The 20641-nt window shown below is 45.4% G+C and overlaps 1 protein-coding gene across 15 annotated transcripts in view; it reads left to right on the forward strand.

Annotated features, from left to right (window-relative positions):
• SPEN (spen family transcriptional repressor) overlaps positions 1–20641 on the forward strand; it is an 82370-nt gene that overhangs the window by 11278 nt on the left and 50451 nt on the right. For 2 of the 15 annotated variants that reach the window (XM_010577212.1, XM_010577213.1), the window contains exon 1: positions 17–145. The exons of the other annotated variants lie outside the window; for them this stretch is intronic. In XM_010577212.1, the coding sequence (XP_010575514.1) occupies positions 63–145 (83 nt within the window). In that variant the 5' untranslated portion in view covers positions 17–62. Of the gene's footprint in view, positions 1–16; positions 146–20641 lie in introns of those variants that run through there. 15 annotated transcript variants of the gene reach the window in all.

Here is a 20641-nt window from a genome sequence, read left to right on the forward strand (position 1 = left end):
CGGGGGGAGGCGGCGACCGGGAGCCGGGGCAGGGGCGGCGGGCTCGCCCCGCGCCGCGCAGCATGGTCCGGGAAACCAGGCACCTCTGGGTGGGCAACTTGCCGGAGAACGTGCGTGAGGAGAAGATCATCGAGCACTTCAAGCGGTGAGTGGGGAGCGGGTGAGGGAGGGAGAGGGGGTGTTCTCCGCCGGTCCTTCCCGCGCCTTCGGGTCGATCTCCCCACCCTGCCCCCGGGGAGGCCATTCCCCCCCCCTTCTCCTAGAAAATAAGGGGGGGGGGGAAACCCCAAACCCATAAAAAAGGGGGTGGGGGAGGAATGTGGGGGGACGGTGACTCCCGCGGCCTGTGGAGAGGAGGAGGAAAACAAAATCGCTGTAAATAACCCCCGCGCCGTGCCGAGGATCGTCCGCAGAGGGCTGGCGGCGTGGACGGACCTGCGGGGAGACCTGCCGGAGCGGAGAAAAACATAATAATAACGACTAAAAATAAACCACAGAAAGACGGAGGAGCAGCGTGTCGAAGCTCGGCTTTCTGCACGGAGTGGATTTGATGCCGAGGGGGGTGCGCGGAGGCAGTCTTAAGCCTGGCCATCTTAATTCTCCGTTGCTTTTTTTTTTTTTTAAATTATTCAACGTTTGGAGTTTTCTCTTTTATCCTTCCCCTCCCGTTTTTACTGTGTTTTCCTCCATCTGGAGCCACCGCGGCCCTGAGGATGCTGCGTTCCCCCCCGCCACCCCCCGAGGTGCAGCTGTGCCCGCGCCGCTCTGTGCAGCGAACGGTGGGAACCGAAGCGCCCGCAGCTCCAAAAACGTGACTCTTAAAAAAAACAAAAAAACAAACAAAAAAACCCCACCAACCCCGCAAAAAACCAAACAAAACCCACATAAATCACACAAACCCACGAAGAAAACACTGGATCTCTCCACGCGGGAAGCGCTCTGGACTCCTTATTATATTGTGGTTGTGTTTTGTTGTTTTTTTTTTTCCTTCTTTTTGTTGCATAGATTAAGCCTGCTCATAAGGAAGTAGTAGTTGTTTGCATGGTTGTATTTTTTCCCTCCTCCCTTCGTCTTTTCATGCGGAGAGGAGGAGGAGGCTTCTTCCCCACCGCCTCAGCAACACCTTTTTCCTCGGGAAATGCTTTCGCACAAAGTTGATGCCCGGCACCCCATGCTGGAAGCTTTTTTTTTTTTTTAAGGGGAAAAAGAAGGTAACCAGCCCAGGGTGGCTGCTCAGCTCACGGCTCCTTCAGCCAGATTGTTTTAATTCCTCTCCCCCCGCAAAAAAAAGGATTTTGAAGCTTCCTTTAATCTTCCTGCATTGGAAAAATGACGGAGCGTCCTTAATAATGAGTCACCATGGGAAAAATAGATGCGGTGACACTGGGGGGGGGGGGAAAGGAAGGTCCCCGGCCACCTCTGCCCCGGCTCCTGCTTGCCTGCCGCTGTGGAGGGGGCTGGGGGGGGGCTCGCAGCCCCCCGCCCCGGTGGCAGAGCAGCCCCGGCAAGGGCGGGTGGTGCTAACCGGTCTCTAAAATGGCGGCAGGGCCCCGGTTGGAGTGGGGGGGGTGAGCTGGGGTCACCTCGGGGTGCAGGGAGGAACCCCCCGGGGGTCTCCTCCATCTTCCTGGCCTGAGCTGCAGCAGCAGCAAAGCCTCATCTTGGCATCATCAGCCCTTAGAAATTGCCCTGTTTTAATTGAGCTTCACCTTTTATTTTCTCCCCTGAGCCCAGAATTGCCGTTTCATCTGTGCCAGCGCGCGGGATGGTGGTTCTGCATTCGAGGTGGTTTGCCTTGTCCATCAGTCCAGGTTATGTGACCCAGCGTTGTACAAAGGCAGGGTTTTGGGGGAAAGAAAACCCACTCTGGGGTTGGTTGTTTAATTCCAGGCATAGCTAGCTGAAGGGATAGTCACTCAAAAGTAGAAATTTGATGTTCCTGGGTCTTATTTTGTCCAGTCCTCCTCCTTTTGTAAGATGTATTAAAGCAGGAAAAAAGTTGCTATGGTACTGTTGCTTAGAGATGGATGGGAAAAAATGGCAGGCGCTGAATTGTTAATTACCTTTTTTTGGTTGTTTTTACCTTTGTGAGTTTCAGTCGGAGGTTTGGGAAGGAGATTTGCAGCCAGACAAATCCCCCTCATCTCTGCAATTTCTTGCTGTTTTTCAAAACTGATTTTTAATTGGGATTTGTGTGTTTGGGTGAGGCTGATCTCATGCAAGTAAACACAGTAAAAATATGCTTCAAAACGTTTGGCTGTGGCTGCAGGTACTAATGCATGGGGGGAAATGACATGCTGTCTCCGTAGCCCTTTTGGGGATGTAAAAATCTAAATATTTGTGGCTGTAAAAGGGGTAAAGGAGTATATGTTTAGCCGGGTTTCAGGCTCAATGTATAGGTGCTGTAGGTGGACAATGGAGCAGGGTTTCCTTTGTATGCTGGTACTTGCCTGGGGGAAGGGACACGTTACACGAGGATTACATGGCGTGGTGGGTATATCCATAGGGAAGGCAGCTGCCTGAGCATGGAGGTGGGATGTGGAAGGCTTCCTCGTCGAAAAGGGCAGTTTAGTTTGGAGAGAAAGTCTTTTCAGATGGAGCTGGGCTTGGCGAAACCCAGTTCCCACCCATCCCCCAGCCTGAGAATAGGGTGAAGAGCATGCAGAGAGGCTGAGCCACGGGAGCAAGAGGAAAAATTCGGGGAAATAGCGCCTAAAATCTCAGCTGGGGTGCGACTGGGAATCGTGTTACCCCTGAAGCCTCTGTGCAACCCACAGGAGTGTTTGTTTTTCCACTTTGCTTAGGAAATATTGTCATTTCCATATTAAAGCCTATATGCAAGCGGTCTTGCTGTTGCACAGTCTGTGCTAGGGGCAGATTTGAGAAACACAACCATTCGGTTTCTAAAGAAGCAAAAATTGAAGGAAGACTACTAAAACTTAAAACCCAACAGGCATGGTCAATGTGAAGGGTTTGCTGCTTCTCCCCCCCCCCCCCTTCAATTAACCAGTTGCTGTGGGAACCTTGCTTGGGTTTGCAGTCTCACAAGTAATTCTTTTAAGGGACGAATTAAGATGAAAGAGGTGTTTTGCAGAAAGTGTATTTTTTTTGCAAAATGCGCCTGATTGGTTATGTTTAGTGTGAATTGAAATAACCCTCTCCGCTCACGAATTCTCCTCTCAAGTTAGAGAATATTGAAGCTGGTCTCAAGAAGCGCTGGCTTACATGAGCAGTGTTACTTTTTCCTTAAGAGCCCTTTTTTTTAATCTATTGCCTTGATATTAAAGGGGATTGCAAAAGAATGATTTTCTGTGCATTTTAACAAGTTGAAATTGTTAACGACCTTTCAGTTTTGTACCCGGATACTCCCTTTTTAAAAACTTCTTCCTAATGTGTGCTGTTTTCTTTGAACTTAGTTATTAAGGCATTCCTGAATACAAAAGCAATTGGTGTCAGGATTGGAGGTCCACTGTTAGGATGGAATAAGCAGGAAATCTGTGTTAGGATATGGGAGACGAGCTCGGTGCTCAGGGAAGCGGTGGTAGGGATCATTTGGGTTCATCTAATTAATGCTGTCTTGACTAGCAGGAAAAAAGTCATTCACCATCATTGAAACAGATGCTCAGCAGCTTGCAGAACAAGGCGACTAAATATAGTAACAGTTGTACCCAGCACAAGTGCTGGCCTTCCATATTTTTTTCCCTGTGTTTTCTTCCAGTTGCCTGAAAGAACATGGCTTTGTCCCTTTATTGGTGTTTTAAAGGGCAAAGAGGAGTAAAAGCCTCTTAATTATGAACCATGTGACTTTGGTATGCCATCTCCTATTCTCTGGGAGAATTAAGACATTCAGAGTGGCAGCCGAGTCCAGGAGAAGCCCTGGATTTCAGGAAACAAATGTACTCCTTTAAAATTGTTAGAAATAAGTTGCAGATCAGAGCTGTGTGAGAAAGATAAATAACTGTTAAGGTTTTTTGGGGGGAAAATCTGCTTTGTCTGGCTTCACCTTGTTCCGATTTCTGTTTTTGAGGAGATGCATAGGATACCTTCTGGAGAAGTGGTTTGCATTTTAAACACAACTGCTCTCAGGAGTTGCTCTGCAAAAAACTGGCGTAACAGCGAGTGCATGTTTCTTTTCAGTAACTTCTAGAAGATATTTGGTCAGTTTACAAGATGTTTTGTCTTGATAGCTGTGAGTGTAAATTCAGTCTGGGAGAGTGAAATCTGTGCTTTCTGCCCTGTACGTCACCCCTGTGGACTAAGGTGGAGTAGAGGGATTTTGGTCAGCTCTTCTACAGATTGTGTACAGGGTAGAGCAGTGAAGATTGCTGCTGGTGTGCTGGTTTGAGCACTGAGAAGAAAAACCTCCGTGCCTATTTAGGGTGATGGCTGTTAGGACAGCACCATTTCTGGTGCCTTTTTCCCCATGTCTGACGCCAGCAGGTCTTGCAGTGCCTTTCTGCAGGAACAGGCTTGAGTCGGAAGTAATAGTGCTCCTGTTTTTCTAGTAAAAGTCTCAAATATGTTCCCAGGCTTTTATTGCTTATAATAGTTCTTGGAGATCACTTAGGATGCAAACACATGGATGGTTATACTAAATCAGTTTTGCATATAGAGATGTCTATCCAGATGTATTTTTATTTTAGGAGAGTACAGAAGTAAGGCTACAGAATGAACTATTCCTGTTTTCTTTCTTGATTTGTATCATTTTTAAGTGACGGTATTTTCATAGATTAGGTACTAGCCTTTTTAGTTCAGAGCCTCTGAAAGGAGGGGGAAGGTAAAATTTATGCTCATGCTTTGCTGAAGCAATGTCTAGAATATTGCGCAGTAACAGGACTTGTTTGTGCTGCGTTTCACAAATGTCTCCAGGAAGGTAATCTTAGTTTTGCAGAATATAAAACCCGAGATGATCATGGGAGGACATTTGGTGGGGGATTAGAGCGAGGGGATTAAATTAATTGCCCAGAATCAGAAGGGAAAGAAAGGTGGGGAAGGCACGAGGCGAGTCCTGCCTCCTTGAGTCTCAGTCGGTTCCTGACGAAGGTCAGCCTTGCACTGGGTGTAGGTTCATCAGTTTGGTGGCTAACTGGGGACGTGGTTGTGCTGGGTCTGGTGGTGGCTTGCATCTCTGTTTTCCACTAGATCTCCTTTAATAATTCTATTCCTAATACTGATTAACCGAGCACCATAAAGCAGCACAGGCATAACCTCTGCGGTGTACTGGGGGTGTTACCGAGCAATGTTTGTCTGCAGCCACCTACTTCTTCCCCCAAGACTGAGTCATGGGGAGGACAGCTCCTCAACAGTTTAAGATTCATGAATCCTCTGGCTGTTCCGGATACTGCTCTTTGCATGCACTTGAGGTGGCAGCTTGTTGACGCCACGCCGGCTGAGGAAATGCCTATATAATTATTTCAAAGAAACTTAATGAAAAGCTGCGAAGAGCGTAGATTTAGACCAAGCTTCTATTAAGTGTTTTTATACATTGAGCCATGTTAGAAAGATAAGTTGATGTCACTTGGTTACAAAATTCTGTCATCTGCTGAGCCTTTCTGGCACTGTTTCTTCTCTGAAGTTTCTTCAGAGGTCCTGGCTGTGTTTATTTGTCATTTGATGAGAGCAGCTTCTGTTGTTGCTGAGCTGTTCCAAAATGACGTTGGCTTTTGGTATTTCTTGTCCTTACTTTATCATTGTACCAAAGGAATTTAGAGTAATCCTAGAGGCCTTTCTTGCAGACTGCAAGAAAGCAGACTCGCCTGTTGAGAACTTAGCAGTCCTTGCGAGGCTTACAGAGGTATTAAATCCATTCATCAAGTTAGAACAGGGGATGAGAAAAGGCTTAAATTTGTTTTGTGATAGCCTTGTTGACTGTTTTTTTTCCCTCCTTGCTTTTCATAGGACAGAAAGTCATGCCAAGTTCTCCAGCAAATGACCTTACTGCCGTCTTAAGGTGTGTCCAAAATTAGGTCCTTGTCTTCACTAAGGGCAAAGAGGCGCTAGCTGGCTTTTAATAAATAAGGAAGTAAATATCCAAATGAGTGGAGGGCAGGTTGCAGATTTTGGACGAGTCGGTGAGTCAGGATGAATGTGGGGCTCCTTGGGAGTTTTGTTTTCATTAGCTGATGTATTGCAACTGCAGGCTGTCTTGCTGTTGTGGTGGTTTCACACTGTTGTCAGCTTGTGAAGAAGAGGAGGAGATGCCTTCTGCACGTGAAGACGCACCTGAGAAATAACGAATATCAAAACAAAGTCTTCTGAAGATGTTTGGGAAGGGGTAAAACTGAGGGTCACCCTTCTCGGCTGGTTTTAGACTACTGAAGGTTTTGTGAGAGTTGCTGGCAACCAGGGTGTAAGTTGTTAAGCTGCTAGTGGGGCGGATATGTTCTGGTTTTGGTAGCTACCAAAAATAAGCACTTGTGAGATATTTTGCTTGTGTTTTTTATTAAGTTCAGTGAACTTGCTGAGGTCTGAGAACGCCCTGAAACCAAAGACTGCAAGGGCAAACATTCCTAAACAATGAACTGAGGAATAAACTAGAAAATATGATTACTTTCCATAATGAGATTTTGAGTTTAGCTGCATCTTCGGCATGCCAATTTAGAAATCTCGTGGGAGGAATATGAGCCTGAAGATGGAAATTCACAGTGTACAACCAGCCTCGCGGCTTACCTTTGCATGAGTCTTTGTAGTGTTCTGAAGACTACTTGAACAGTTAATGAAAATCAGACAAAAGCTGCTTTTTTTGCTTTGCCCAAGCTAACAAGTCAGTAGTGTTTCCCACCTGGTGATTGTACAACTGGGGGTAACGCAGGAGGTTTCATCTTTCTGTCTGCCTGGTGAGTAATGGCAGCTCTGGTCTCCTCAATTCTGAAAAAACGTCTCAAATGCTGTTCTGCAGTAATATATTAAGATGTGATCAAGGCTTCTGTACGATGAATAGAACACAGCAACTGCTTTGGTTTCTGCATTTCCATTGTTATTGTTTAACCTACTAACACTCTGTAATCGTCTGGTGCAATCTGTAAAATCCTGCAGTGTGAAGATAACATCCTTTAGTAAAAGAATAAACATTGTTACAGACTATTCATAAATACACCAGGATATATTCCAGGGCCTGCTGCAATCTGATCTGTTAGCAGGATAGATTGAATATGAAGGCTGTGTCTCTGAATTCAGTTGAAACAACATCCTTCTCGGGGCGGATTTTTTGGAAGCATGTCCTGTAGCATTGCATGTGGCTGGCTCTGTACTATAATTTGTATATTCATGCCTTGTCTGAGGTCCAAATGTTCATGGTGACTTGGGTGAGAATGCAGCAGAATTCAGATGTGAAAGGAACATCAATTTTCCGCTGAGACAAACTAATCGTGGGAGAAGAGCAGCAGTCTGTCTTAATGACCACTTTCTGTTTAAAGACTAGGGCATCTTTTAAGAACAAAAGGGAGCTTTTTTTTTTTTTCTTCCTTTCTCTTCCTCTTTTTAATTGAGCTTAGCAACTTAAAATTGAAAGCACTTCTTTTTTTTAAGCACACTTAGATCTGAAGCGTGAGCTTCCAAATCTGATCAAAATACCCTGAACGTGCTCTCATCTCAACACTGAAAAGCCAGATAAGTCCAAACATCTCTGGAAGGAGTGTGAATAGATGATCTGCACCGCTGTCTGTTGGATACCAATGGCTCTTTCTATAGATGGAGACAGTGCTAACTTGGGTGTGCGTTCCTCTTGAATATTCCTCTATCCAAATAGAAGAGATTGCATGTGTTTTGTTATATCCCCTGATGTGGTAGGATATCAGAGTTGGCTTCAAAGCAAGTTCTTGTCACGAAGGTGGTCAGGTGCCCAATCAGAGCTGGGTTTGAAATGATCTTTTAGCTCAATAAAAAGACTATTGCCAGATTGTAAGTATTTTTTTTTTTTTTTTTTTAAGCAAGTGGTGAATTGCCTTCAGTTTTTCTCCAGGTACAAAACTGAGCTGGTTGTGTGTCCTGGTTTCAGCTGGGATAGAGTTAATTGTCTACCTAGTAGCTGGTACAGTGCTATGTTTTTGAGCTAGGTATGAGAAGAATGTTGATAACACTGATGTTTTCAGTTGTTGCTAAGTAGTGTTTAGTCTAAAGTCAAGGATTTTTCAGCTTCTCATGCCCAGCCAGCAAGAAGGCTGGAGGGGCACAAGAAGTTGGGAGGGGACACAGCCAGGGCAGCTGACCCAAAGTGGTCAACAGGGTATTCCATACCATGTGACGTCACATCTGGTATATAAACTGGGGGGAGTGGGGGCGGGGGATCACCACTTGGGGACTAACTGGGTGTCGATCAGCGGGTGGTGAGCAGTTGCACTGTGCATCATTTGTATATTCCAATCCTTTTATTATTACTGTTGTCATTTTATTAGTGCTGTTATTACCATTACTAGTTTCTTCTTTTCTGTTCTATTAAACCGTTCTTATCTCAACCCATGAGTTTTACTTCTTTTCCTGATTTTCTCCCCCATCCCACTGGGTGGGGGGTGAAGTGAGCGAGTGGCTGCACGGTGCTTAGTTGCTGGCTGGGGTTAAACCATGACATTGTGTTTTCTGTCCATGGGCTTCATTGAGAGGAACTTAATGTCCCTGCTGCAGACTTCCCCAACTGCGGTGTACACGTCTTTGGTGAGATGCTCGCAGCTTCCGCGCGGCACAAAGCACCGAGCTGTGGTCCATCTGCTCTTGCCACTGGTGTGAATACCTCCTGTCCTCATTAATAGTGACGGCTGCCAAAAAGCGCATAGAGGCTTATTTAAATGTTCCCTATTTAGGCTCTCTGTGGCAGCTGTGGATGACCTGTAATGGTTAATAGGGCAAAATAAGAAAAATAAATTGCCAAGTTGTATGTTTAAAGTAGCCGTCTTTGGAGGAAAAAAGTCTTCCGGCCTCATTAACATCCTAACTGTGAGGAGAATAAAAGCTCAGGATGGATAAGTATCTCCCTTGTATACGTAATCAACATCTGATTTAATTCCAAGGGATTTGTGCTTGTATGTGTGAAGACACTGCCTTTGGAAAGCCAGCTAAATGCGCATCTAGACAGCTAAGGATCGGCACAGTAACCTCATTGTAATCAAAGTCTAAAACTTTTGGTCTTTTTCTTAACTCTAAACCAACTTGTTGGAAGTATTAGTAGCAGGGAAGCTTTGCCATGTCATAAAAAATAAAAATGGCTTCAACACTGATGTTGTAGATGATATGCTGGTTGTGGGTACAGTGAGATATGCTGTTTTTTGGCAGCAGCTGAGCTCAGGAAGCATCTCTTCCTCTACATCCATTCAGAGATTACAGTCCCTTGGTTGTGCTGGCAATTCATGCTCTTGCCTAGCTTGTGTCAGACTCATTTTTGAAAACAAGCATTTAAAGGTGAAGTTGATCACCAAAACGGCGTAAAATTAGGAAGCAGCTTTCTTGGTGGTTATGGTGATGTACCCGGTTGTGTTGCGGATGGTACGATGTATCTGGCTATATCCTTAAACTGCAGGAGGAGCCCTGTTAGTCTGGTGGCACACATATACCTCGAGATAAGGGTCTGCTGAATTCTTTGGTATGATGAAACCTCTTTTAGGTAAGCTCGTACAACCAAGGTGAGAAACCTCACCTGTAATTGCAATGAAATTCAAGCTAGCCTGTTTTCAGCTTGGCTTTGCAAAACCTTGACTTTGAGTTGCATCAAAAGAAAAGCCATTAAAATCTGGCTGGCTAAGGAGCTCAGTTGTGGAAAGTTTTAAGCTCTCGCCTATGAAGAAAGCGCCTGGAGCACAGGTAGTCACTGCAGATGAAACACCTGAGTGTGTGCCTGGCTCTTACTGGGTGCTTGTCAGCAGGGAATATGGTTTCCTTGGGCTGACACCTGGCTTATGCTGAGTATTGTGCTGCCAGTTGGTTTAGTCACTGGAACAAGCACTTTCTCCAAGGTGATGGTAGCAGTGAGTCACGAACCAACGCAATAAAATTTGCACATCTGTATTTGGGTGACTGGCTGGTGTGGCAGTATGGGAGTGGCCAGCTTAAATACAGGGCTTTGTGCAGGAGGCTGGACTGGCTGGGAACTGACTTCTTTTTCAAGGTGATGGGGCTTTTTTTCCTCCCTGTTTTCAAGATTGGAACCTTTTAGGAGTAGGTGAGCTTTTGGGGTTGGCGGCTTGACCGCGCCCTTGGATTCATGGCTGCTTTGTATTGGAAATTAATTTCAAGTTGTTGAACCTATTGGCTGAATTGAAGCCGGTCACTCATTCAAACCAAGTTGTGATTCAAGGGGGAAGAGCAATCCTGTCACTTGGGGTGGTCTAAGAAACTGTGGACAGATAAACTTTTATTTTCTTCTGAAATAGCATTTTCTGGAAAATATAGAAAACCTTGGAGAAGAGGTTATGAAGTTTGTGTTTGACTGGAGAAGTATGAACCAGTGAGCACCAAGACTTAACGAAGCCTTAAGATCATACATACTTAAAGTACTCTGCAGCATGGCAAGGAGACCATAATGTTATGACTCTGCATTTTCCTCCATCTGCTGCTGAATACATGCAAAGCAGGGCTTGGAGAAGTAAAACTGAGATGGGGAGTTACCCTTTCATGTACGAATGAAAAACTTGATTAAAATCAAGAGATTCCCCTACAGTTGTGATGCAGTGCATTCTTAAAATCAAATCCAAACAAATCCTAAAATCGGTCACGCAAAAGAACAGGGTTGAGCAATTCCTGCGCAGAAAGCATTTAACGTAGCCTATCGCCACCAGTATTTTTGAAGCAAACCTGCAGATTGTGCTTTAAGCTGGAATTAAAAATGCCCTGGAGATGGAATTCAGCAGCTCTGTGTCTAGCATGTAGGAACGTGATACCGCGCATCTGTGTAGATTGGAGGATAAAGAATCATAGCGCATCATACTTGATACAACACAGCTGAACATGCAGAGTTTCTACCAATTTTTGCTAATCTTTTCAGGCTTCAACAAATAGTCATGTTTATTCTCATCTGCTTGGAGAGCAAGATTGATGTGATCTTGCCGTGCATATATATCTTCCCTAATCAATTTTGAACACATTAGCCAGTTTCAGCTATAGTTCATTGTGAAGGGGGTACTTGCAGTCTCAGAGATACAATGTTCCTTTGAGTTTCATGAAAACAAGCGGTTTTAATAGAGGAGAGAGACCTGATTAGTGGCCCCATGGAGAGAAAAGCTGCAGCGAGAGTGCAACCCTTATTAGACATTAAAGAATCCACATGGGAGAGAGGTGTTCCTGACCGTGGGAAAAGCTGCAGTGGGAACTGGAAGTTATTGGACGCTGGAGAATTCGTCCTGAAGACGTGCATCCATAAGAAATGAGTCTTCATTATTTCTGCTCACAAAGTCACTTTGATTTCTTTTTTTTTTTTTAATAATGTATATACCAATAAGCACTGCTATGGATGCTTGCATGCTTTTCCTTAATTACGCAGAAGTGACAACTAGGAAAAGTTTCTTAATAACAGAGCTTCTGCCTCTTTTCTTGCTGGCTGAGGTGGCTGTGCAAATGAGGAACTTCTATCATTCAGCTACATTTAGGCAGCTTTAACTTGGTAATTTTGTGTTAAGCCCTTCATTATAGTTCGGTCAAGATTTGCCTTCTGACTGCAGCCTGCGGATGGTCTGATGCAATGCTGGGTTCGCCTGACGTTGCAGGCAGCGGAACTGCTGACTTGGGCGAGGATATTAAATACAGCCCAGCTAGATGTTGCTGAGGACAAGCTGAGGCTTTTTTTTTATTTTTACAGCTTCATGTAATCCCAGTGCCCAAAGCATGGGTTCATCTCCCCTTCTGTCATCTTCGTCAGGTTGAAATGTTCTAGGACTCCTTTTGAACGCTATTTCATGTTGTAGGGGTGTTGCAGTGGAACCAATCTATATCTCAAGGAATGGGTGTATCTATATTCAAGTTTCACCTGATGCGTATGCACTAGAACAGCTTATCTGTGGCAAATTTTTTTGTTGTGGGGGTTGCAGAAGATTTTCCTGCTGTGTTGACTGTTGGAAGAAGTAGTTGCTACTGACAGTGGCAACCATGAATCAACGGTTTTAAATATTCTGTTTCTTCCCTCTCTGGTGGTACATAATAATTTCATTTGTATATTAATACCTCAGCAGTATCCAAACGGTGACTTTGCAATAAAGATATAAATAAAATGTCTTAATTGGGAATCACTCTTACTTTGTGTCTTAAAATGGAGCATTTAGCTGAGCTGTAAAGCAAGAAGCGAGCGCTTATTTCAGCACAGAGTTATCTACTGGAATATCTGATATGTGAAGCATGTTGCTCTTAAATAACAGAGGCATCAGAAGTATCAGTGAATGTGCCTATGCTAGCTTTTTAATTTCCTACTTTGTCATCTCTTAGGGAGGGATTACGAGTGTAGACAAAGCCCTAGCTGTTTTCAGTGCATGGCAGTAACACGTGCTGTATCTCATTAACAAAACCCCCATTTGTAGTCGGAGTTGGGAGATTTCCTGTTGAGTGCTGTTGGGGGCTAAAGGGAGCTGCAAAGTCTAAGAGTGGTTTGGGTTTGAGTAATTTGGGCAGTGGAGCAGGAGGGGAGAGCTAGGAGCATCGTGTTGAGGACTCACCCCAGTCATGTAAGCAGTCTGACTGAGCTCTGTAACTTGGTTGATGGTTTCTGCTGCTGAATTTTGAGGTTTCCCTGAAGATGTTTATTGCTAAGAGGAGGTGTTCAGAGAATGCCCTGAAGATTGTTGATTTTCTCCCCCCAAAGGTTGCAGGGCCAATAGAGATCACTCTAAACAGGTTTTAAAGCATCTCAGATTGCAATCTAGAAAATTATGGGAGCTCAGTAATTAGGGCATGTTTCTGAATCATTGCTGTCACAAGGTCTGTTCTCGGTATGGCTTGAAAACCAGCACTCGTTGTGATATGAGGAGCTTTTATTTTGCCTGGCTTTGGGAAGGTAAAGGTTTTCAAAGCCTTACATTGTGTGGATTTATTGCTCACTGATGAGCTTTCCTACTCATGATCATCCAGAATGCTACCCTGGCTGCTCACGATGGCTTATCGTTACAGAAACAGCAGTTTATCTACAGCAGTTTGTCTACACCAATGCTCACAGTACGGACAACAGACAGGAGGAGCTGGAAGCCATTGCGCAACAGGAAAACCGTGATGTAGTTGCCATCATGGAAACATGGTGGAATGACTCGCACAACTGGAGTGCTACAATGGATGTCTATAAACTCTTTAGGAGAGATAGGCAAGGAAGGAGAGGCAGTGGGGTAGCCCTGTAGGTTAGGGAGTGTTTTGATTGTCTAGAGCTTAATGATGGTGACAATAGGGTTGAGTGTTTATGGGTGAGAATCAGGGGGAAGGATATCAAGGCAGATATCATGGTGAGAGTCTGTTATAGACCACCCAACCAGGAGGAAGAGGCAGACAAAATATTCTATAAGCCGCTGGGAGAGATCTCGTAATCACTAGCCCTTGTTCTGATGGGGAACTTCAGCTTACCAGATGTCTGCTGGAAATACAGTACAGCAGAGGAAACAGTCTAGGAGGTTCGTGGAGTGCGTGGAAGAGACCTTTCTGACACAGCTGGTAAGCGAGCCAACTAGGGAGGGGGTCCTGCTGGACCTCTTGTTTGCAAACAGAGAAGGACTTGTGGGTGATGTGATGGTTGGAGGCCATCTTGGGCATAGCAGTCACAAAATGGCAGAGTTTTTGATTCTTGGAGAAGTAAGGAGGGGGATCAAACTGCCACCTTGGATTTCCAGAGGTCAGCCTTTGGCCTGTTTAGGGGCGTGGTTGACAGAGTCCCTTGAGAGGCAGTCCTGAAGGGCAAAGGAGTCCAGGAAGGCTGGACATTGTTCAAGAAGGAAATATTCAAGGGGCAGGAGCAGGCATTCCCCTGGTGCCGAAAGATGGGCTGTGGGGGAAGACCACCGGCCTGGCTAAACAGAGAGCATTGGGTGGAACTTGGGGGAAAAAAGAGAGTTTATGACCTTTGGAAGAAGAGGCAGGCAAGTCAGGAGGACTACAAGGATGTTGTGAGGTTATGCAGGGAGAAAATTGGAAGGGCCAAAGCCCAACTAGAACTTAATTTGGCTACTGCCATAAAAGACAATGAAAAATGTTTCTATAAATACATCAGCAACAAAACGAGGGCTAAGGAGACTCTCCATCCTTTACTGGATGCAGTGGGGAAACATAGTGACAAAGGCTGAGGAAAAACTGAGGTACTTAATGCCTTCTTTGCCTCAGTCTTTAACAGTAAGATCAGTTGTTCTTGGGGTACCCAGCCCTCTGAGCTGGAAGACAGGGAGCAGAATGAAGCCCCCATAATCCAAGGGGAAATGGTTAGCAACCTGCTATACCACTTAGACATACACCAGCCTGTGGGGCCAGATAGGATCCGCCCGAGGGTACTGGGGGAGCTGGTGGAAATGCTCATCAAGCCGCTTTCCATCATTTATCAGCAGTCCTGGCTAACTGGGGAGGTCCCAGTTGACTGGAGGTTAGCACCCATCTACAAGAAAGGCCGGAAGGAAGATCGGGGGAACTACAGGCCTGTCAGTCTGACCTCGGTGCTGGGGAACATTATGGAGCGGATCATCTTGAGTGCCATCACGTGGCACGTACAGGACAACCAGGTGATCAGGCCTAGTCAGCATGGGTTTATGAAAGGCAGGTCCTGCTTGACTAACCTGATCTCCTATGACAAGGTGACCTGCTCAGTGGATGAGGGAAAGGCTGTGGATGTTGTCTACCTAGACTTTAGTAAAGCCTTTGACACCATTTCCCACAGTAAACTGGCTGCTCATGGCTCGGACAGGTGTATTCTTTGTTGGGTAAAAAAGTGGCCGCATGACTGAGCCCAAAGAGTGGTGGTGAATGGAGTTAAATCCAGTTGGTGGCCAGTCACAAGTGGTGTTCCCCAGGGCTCAGTATTGGGCCCAGTTCTGTTTAAAATCTTTATCAGTCATCTGGACAAGGGGATCGAGTGCACCTTCAGTAAGTTTGCAGACAACACCAAGCTGGGCGGGAGTGTTGATCTGCTTGAGGGTAGGAAGGCTCTACAGAGGGATCTGGATGGGCTGGATTGATGGGCTGAGGCCAACTGTGTGAGATTCAGCAAGGCTCAGTGCTGGGTCCTGCACTTGGGTCACAACAACTCCATGCAACGCTACAGGCTTGGGGCAGAGTGGCTGGAAAGCTGCCTGGTGGAAAAGAACCTTGGGTTGCTGGTTGACAGCCGGCTGAGGGTGAGCTGTCCGTGTGGCCAGGAAGGCCAACAGCATCCTGGCTTGTATCAGAAATAATGTGGCCAGCAGGACTAGAGCAGTGATTGTTCCCCTGTACTTGGCACTGGTGAGGCCGCACCTCGAAATGCAGTTTTGGGCCCCTCACTACAAGACAGACATTGAGGTGCTGGAGTATGTCCAAAGAAGAGCAACGAAGCTGGTGAAGGGTCTAGAGCACAAGTCTTACGAGGAGTGGCTGAGGGAACTGGGGATGTTTAGCCTGGAGAAAAGGAGGCTGAGGGGAGACCTTATCACTCTCTACAACTACCTGAAAGAAGGTTGTAGTGAGGTGGGTGTCGGTCTCTACTCCCAAGTAACAAGCAATAGGACAAGAGGGGTGGCCTCAGGTTGCCCCAGGGGAGGTTTACATTGGATATTAGGAAAAATTTCTTCACCGAAAGGGTTGTCAAGCACTGGAACAGGCTGCCCAGGGAATTTGTTGAGTCACCATCCCTGGAGGGGGGACATGTAGATGTGGTGCTTAGGGACATGGTTTAGTGGTGGACTTGGCAGTGTTAGGTTAACGGTTGGACTCAAAGGTCTTTTCCAACCCGAATGATTCTATGATTTTGTGCCGAGAAAGGTAGAACTAGAGAGGCATTTAATTGGTTTTATTTTTAGCTGTCTTTAACGCAGTGTAGCAGCTGGAGATAAGGAGAGCCAATACCATACATTGAATCTCCTCTCAAGGCTGCTGGAAGTGCTCCATACATTGCTGGCAGCCTTTGTGCTGGTACCCTCGTCCCAGTGGGTTTTGTCACTTAAACCTATTTCTTGAGAAAATTGGGGGAAGATCAGGTGTTTGGAGGAGTGTTACAAAATGGTGCTGTCGGGCTTTTCAAAGGGGCTCGTGCGTCTATGTATATTAGAGAAATACTTGCAGTATTTTCACCACAATCCTGAATAGCCAGTTTTCAATTTTCAAGATATAACTGAAAGGCCTATGCATTGATGTGAGGGATTTCTGATGTCCTGAGCGTTCTGGTGCGCTAGCTCCCTTGCAGAGCGTGCTCTGGTGCCCTTGGGAATGAAGGTGCCTGCCTTCAGCCAGCTTTGGATCAGGCCCTCAGTGATGAGACGTTGCATTGAGTTGTGCATAGTAAATACTGCTTTTGACCTCCCTTAAGCGCAGCTGCTAGCGAAGGCCAGCAGCCGTGTGTACGTTGCCATATTTGTCGTTAAGCATTTGAGATATCGTTTGACAAATTCTCTGGGGGTGAGTGACAGTCCTACAGAGACAAGTGATTGTGGCTCATGGGGTGACAGTTCCCCACATTTGTTGAAGTTGATTTTCAGTGTAGTTTTCCAGGACTCTGGAATTCTGCTTGTTCTTTCTATCAAGATACATTTCAATTAACTTGCGTTATTTTCAACCCACCCCTGTGCACATGCTTCTTTTTGGTCTGTCTTTGGTTTTGCTGTCTGGTATAGATCAGTTACTGTATTTATGATAGGACCCAAACCCAACAATGCAGTCTGTGCATTTTTGAGTGCTTTTTGTTTAGATTCCTTTATTCTTGTATATTTGTAAGTTCTCAAGTCTTCCTTCCGTGCTAGGCACATGATGATATTGTCAGATTCTGAACTGATACTCTGCATTACTTGAAGCAGAGTGTAATACCAAAGACTTGTGCTGCTCAGGTCTGAAGGTGGTGAAATACTGTCTCAGACCACTCTTGATATGAAATTCCCTTTCTAAAAATATTTAGAAGTATGAAAATAGTTTTTGTGGCAAGTAAAGTATGTGGCTGTAATGAATATGAAGCATGGAACGTGGTGGTATGTAATTTTCTTAGGCCAAGCATGTTACAACTATTATATGGTATATTTTTTTATTATATTAACACCGTCATTGTGATCAATTACAGTGCCTTATTCTTTACAAATGCCTGTGTAAAGACACAAGTCCCTTTGTGTTGCTGGAGCTTTTACAGCGGTGAATATTAAACACTGCTTTTGGTGGTGGTGTGGGAGGGAGACGCTCACTGTGCAGTTCATGGCGTGAGTTGGTGATACTAGAAGCTGATGCTTAACTCAGAGCAGGATTTCTTCAGGGTAGGTGTCACCATGGCTTGGTGTCCTGCTGCTGCTGGTAAGACTGCAGTGCAGTGGGTTTTGCTGCTCTTCTGGCGTGTTATTTTGCGTATTACATGGGTGGGAAGTAGCCGCATGTGCTGTTGCAGTGGGCCAAGTTCTTAGACTGTGAAATGAATGTCCGTGGTAGCAGGAGACTGATGTTAATGGAGTTCAGCAGCCTGGCTAAAAACTCCCTGCGGAGCGGGCGATGGCAACCTTCTTTATGGCAGCTTTAGTATTTGCACATCTTGCATTTCCCTCTATCTGGAGCAGATCTGCTTTGTACAGGACCAGAGTAGCCCCTAGCATGGGATATTTGGACTCATTTGGAGTTATGAATAAGGAGAAGAGGTGCAGACATCTGGTTAAGTATTATTTCAGGTCACATTATTTTGTTATGAAATAACAACAAAGCAAGAGGAATGCGATTGGCCAAGAAAAGCTTCAAGCTGTGCGAGCGTTTTACTGAATAATGCAGGCTGGGGCTTGCCTGGTTTATATAATAATGGAGGAGGAAGGAGTTTGAGCGTGGCACGGAAAAAATCACCCATGCTTTTCAGATGGCTAAAAGATATCTGGCTTTAGTCAAAGTGAATCCAAGTGAATCCAAAATATTCAGATGTCCTGCTGTATCAGGAGGTCTTGTCAAATTATGCTCTTAATGAGCGGTGCAGAAACAAGCATGAAAAACTCCTGGGTTATTTTTGATCTTGCAATGTGTCTTGCATTTAAAAGTATCTGGAGCATAGTGTTGTGCCAGCTTCTGAATAAAAATATGGTGAAGTTTTTTACACCGGGATGTAGCTGACCTGCAGAATTCTGCAGTAATGAAAATGGTTGGGATAAGAGGTCTTCAGAAGCTCGAGGGGAGCTTAACATGAGAAATAGGGCGGTAATATGATTTAAATATGATTTAAATGCAAAAAGCAAATCTCCCTGATTTCGACCTACCTTTTCCCATCATGTATATATCATTCTATAAAGATCCTAATCAGTTTATAAAATATTGTGGCTAAATGGTAACATTTGCTTACTAAACATTTCCTGGCTGGCTTTCTCATAGTCCATCCTTTGTTTAAAATTCTTTTGCTTGAGAATAGCAGAGACTGGGCAGAAAAATGAATGTTTGGAGTAATCACCCAAGAAGAAATGGTTAATTAGAAATGGAAAGGCAACGGTGCTGAGGGTGGGAATACCCCCGTGTAGGGAAAGTTGTAGAGTGAGGGATGACTTCGGCTGTGTTTGGGTGACACGTCGCCCCTGGGGAGGAGGAACCAGCCTGGCCTTGCATTGGCGGAGACTGCGTTTCCCAACCCGGCCGCGCTGACTGCTGGTACGGGAGGAAGAGCTGGGGAGGAGGAAGGGCTGGAGAGCGAGAGAAACATGCTGAGGAGCCATGCCAAGAGCCCAGAGACATTTCAGCTGTTTGAATATAGAGGTGCTTTGATCTACAGTGAATAAACCGATAATGCTTAAATTATGAATTCCTTTTCTTTGTCTGAAAAGCTGGATTAGTGTGGCTTTGTTCAAGCAGTGATTATCGAGCAACTTTTTTTTCTGAAAAGGCCACTAGATTTCTGTTTACAGCTGGGTGCTGCGATCGTGCTGTGCTGGTGGAGGGGCTCAGTGACATAACAGCTCTCGCACGTCCTTGTCTCCTCTGCTTCGGGTTGAACTGTAAACCCCTCCAAAAATATGGCCTCGGCCGCCTTCATTACAATATGGAGCTAATGATTAATCGGCATGAGTTGCAGACGGGAAGAGGCGCTAAAAAGCCTTGTTTTTGTTAGGGCCTGCGGATTCCAAGCTGAGCGAACACGCCTCTTTGTTTTCTGTTCGGTCTGCCAGTGATTGTGAAACACAGCCTTCTTGGAAAAGGCTGACGCACAGGTATAAAGATACGAGGTGAAGGTTGAGAGGAGCCGCTCTGCGAACGTTACCAAAGGTCGTGGCGATGCCTCCCCTTGTCTTTTGTCCCCTCTTCCCAGCCCTCGGCATCTGGACAAAGGTTGCTCCTTGGAGCGTGTTCGCCTCCATCTTGCCTTGTGATCTGCGTAATGAAATGGCATTATTGCCGCCTCTCTTCGCCTGGCCCTCCAGAAAGCATCTTTTTTTTTCTTTTTTTTTTTTTTTTCTTGTAATGTATTATTCTGCTGCAGTAAACCCGTCTGGTGATGCAGCACTGCAGATCTCCCCTCCTCTCCCCTCGATGCGGTCCTCCTCCCAGCAGCATCTGCCAAGACGGGAGCAGCTCGGAGAGACGCCAACGGGTGGGGCTGGGTCGGATCACTAGACAGATTAATCTTCACGGTGGGGGACCGAAGGATGTGTGTAATCACAGGACCACGTTGGGGCAAGGAAAATGCAAACCTTCCTCTTCCAGCAGCTGTCCTTGAATACTCAGGGCTCTCTCCTCGGTTTTCTTTCATCCCCCCACTTCTGCTCCCTTTCTCCTCCCCCCGTCTGCCTCCCTCGCTTTCAGCAAAGACGATTGTCACAGATTATCCTCGGTGCTCGTCAAGGGTACGGTGCAGGGCACCAAAGCGCAGCGTATATTTATGTATCTGGATAACCGACGGATTAAAACGCGCCGTTTCCGAGTGGGGTGATTTAGGAGCATGGCTGCAGTGGAATACAGTAGTAGCCTCCCCCATCCATTTCTTATTCAGAAAAAAAAAACTAAATAATTTTTTAAGTAATGGCAACCAAGGTACGCTTTTCCCAATATAAAAATTAAGCTCCATCTGCAAGAGTTGTGCATTTGCTGGGTAATTTGTTGGTACATGGTGGGGATATTATGTCGATGTTCTGTATCTTCTGCGCTTTCTGGGCAGCATTAGCTTGAATATTTGAACATTTTAACACATTTCTGGATCTTCTGCAGCAAAAGAAAAATAATTGAGGTCTGTCTGCGCGTGTGTTCCAATAACACATACGTGTTATGATTTCAGAATTAGGAAATAATTGTCAGGATGGTGAGCGGGAAGTCTTTCAGAGCCCATTTCTGATGTAACTGGCAGGCAGCACTTCATACAAAGTAGGCTGTGGTGACTGCAGTCAGAAGGTCAATTGGGATTTTAGTTTTTTTTAGTAATTGTTTGATTCCTTTCCCCCCCCCCCCCCGAAGATTGTAGACAAAGTATGTGCTTGTTGTTGCCAGAAACTGAATGTGTAAACAGTGAGCAAAAGGAGAGTACATGTTCTAACCAGTCACTTCTGTAACTACATTATTTAGAAGAAAAACTCAATGGGTATGA

Source organism: Haliaeetus leucocephalus, unplaced genomic scaffold, assembly GCF_000737465.1.
Source record: "Haliaeetus leucocephalus isolate CR32 unplaced genomic scaffold, Haliaeetus_leucocephalus-4.0 Scaffold556, whole genome shotgun sequence".
Classification (NCBI taxonomy): domain Eukaryota; kingdom Metazoa; phylum Chordata; class Aves; order Accipitriformes; family Accipitridae; genus Haliaeetus; species Haliaeetus leucocephalus.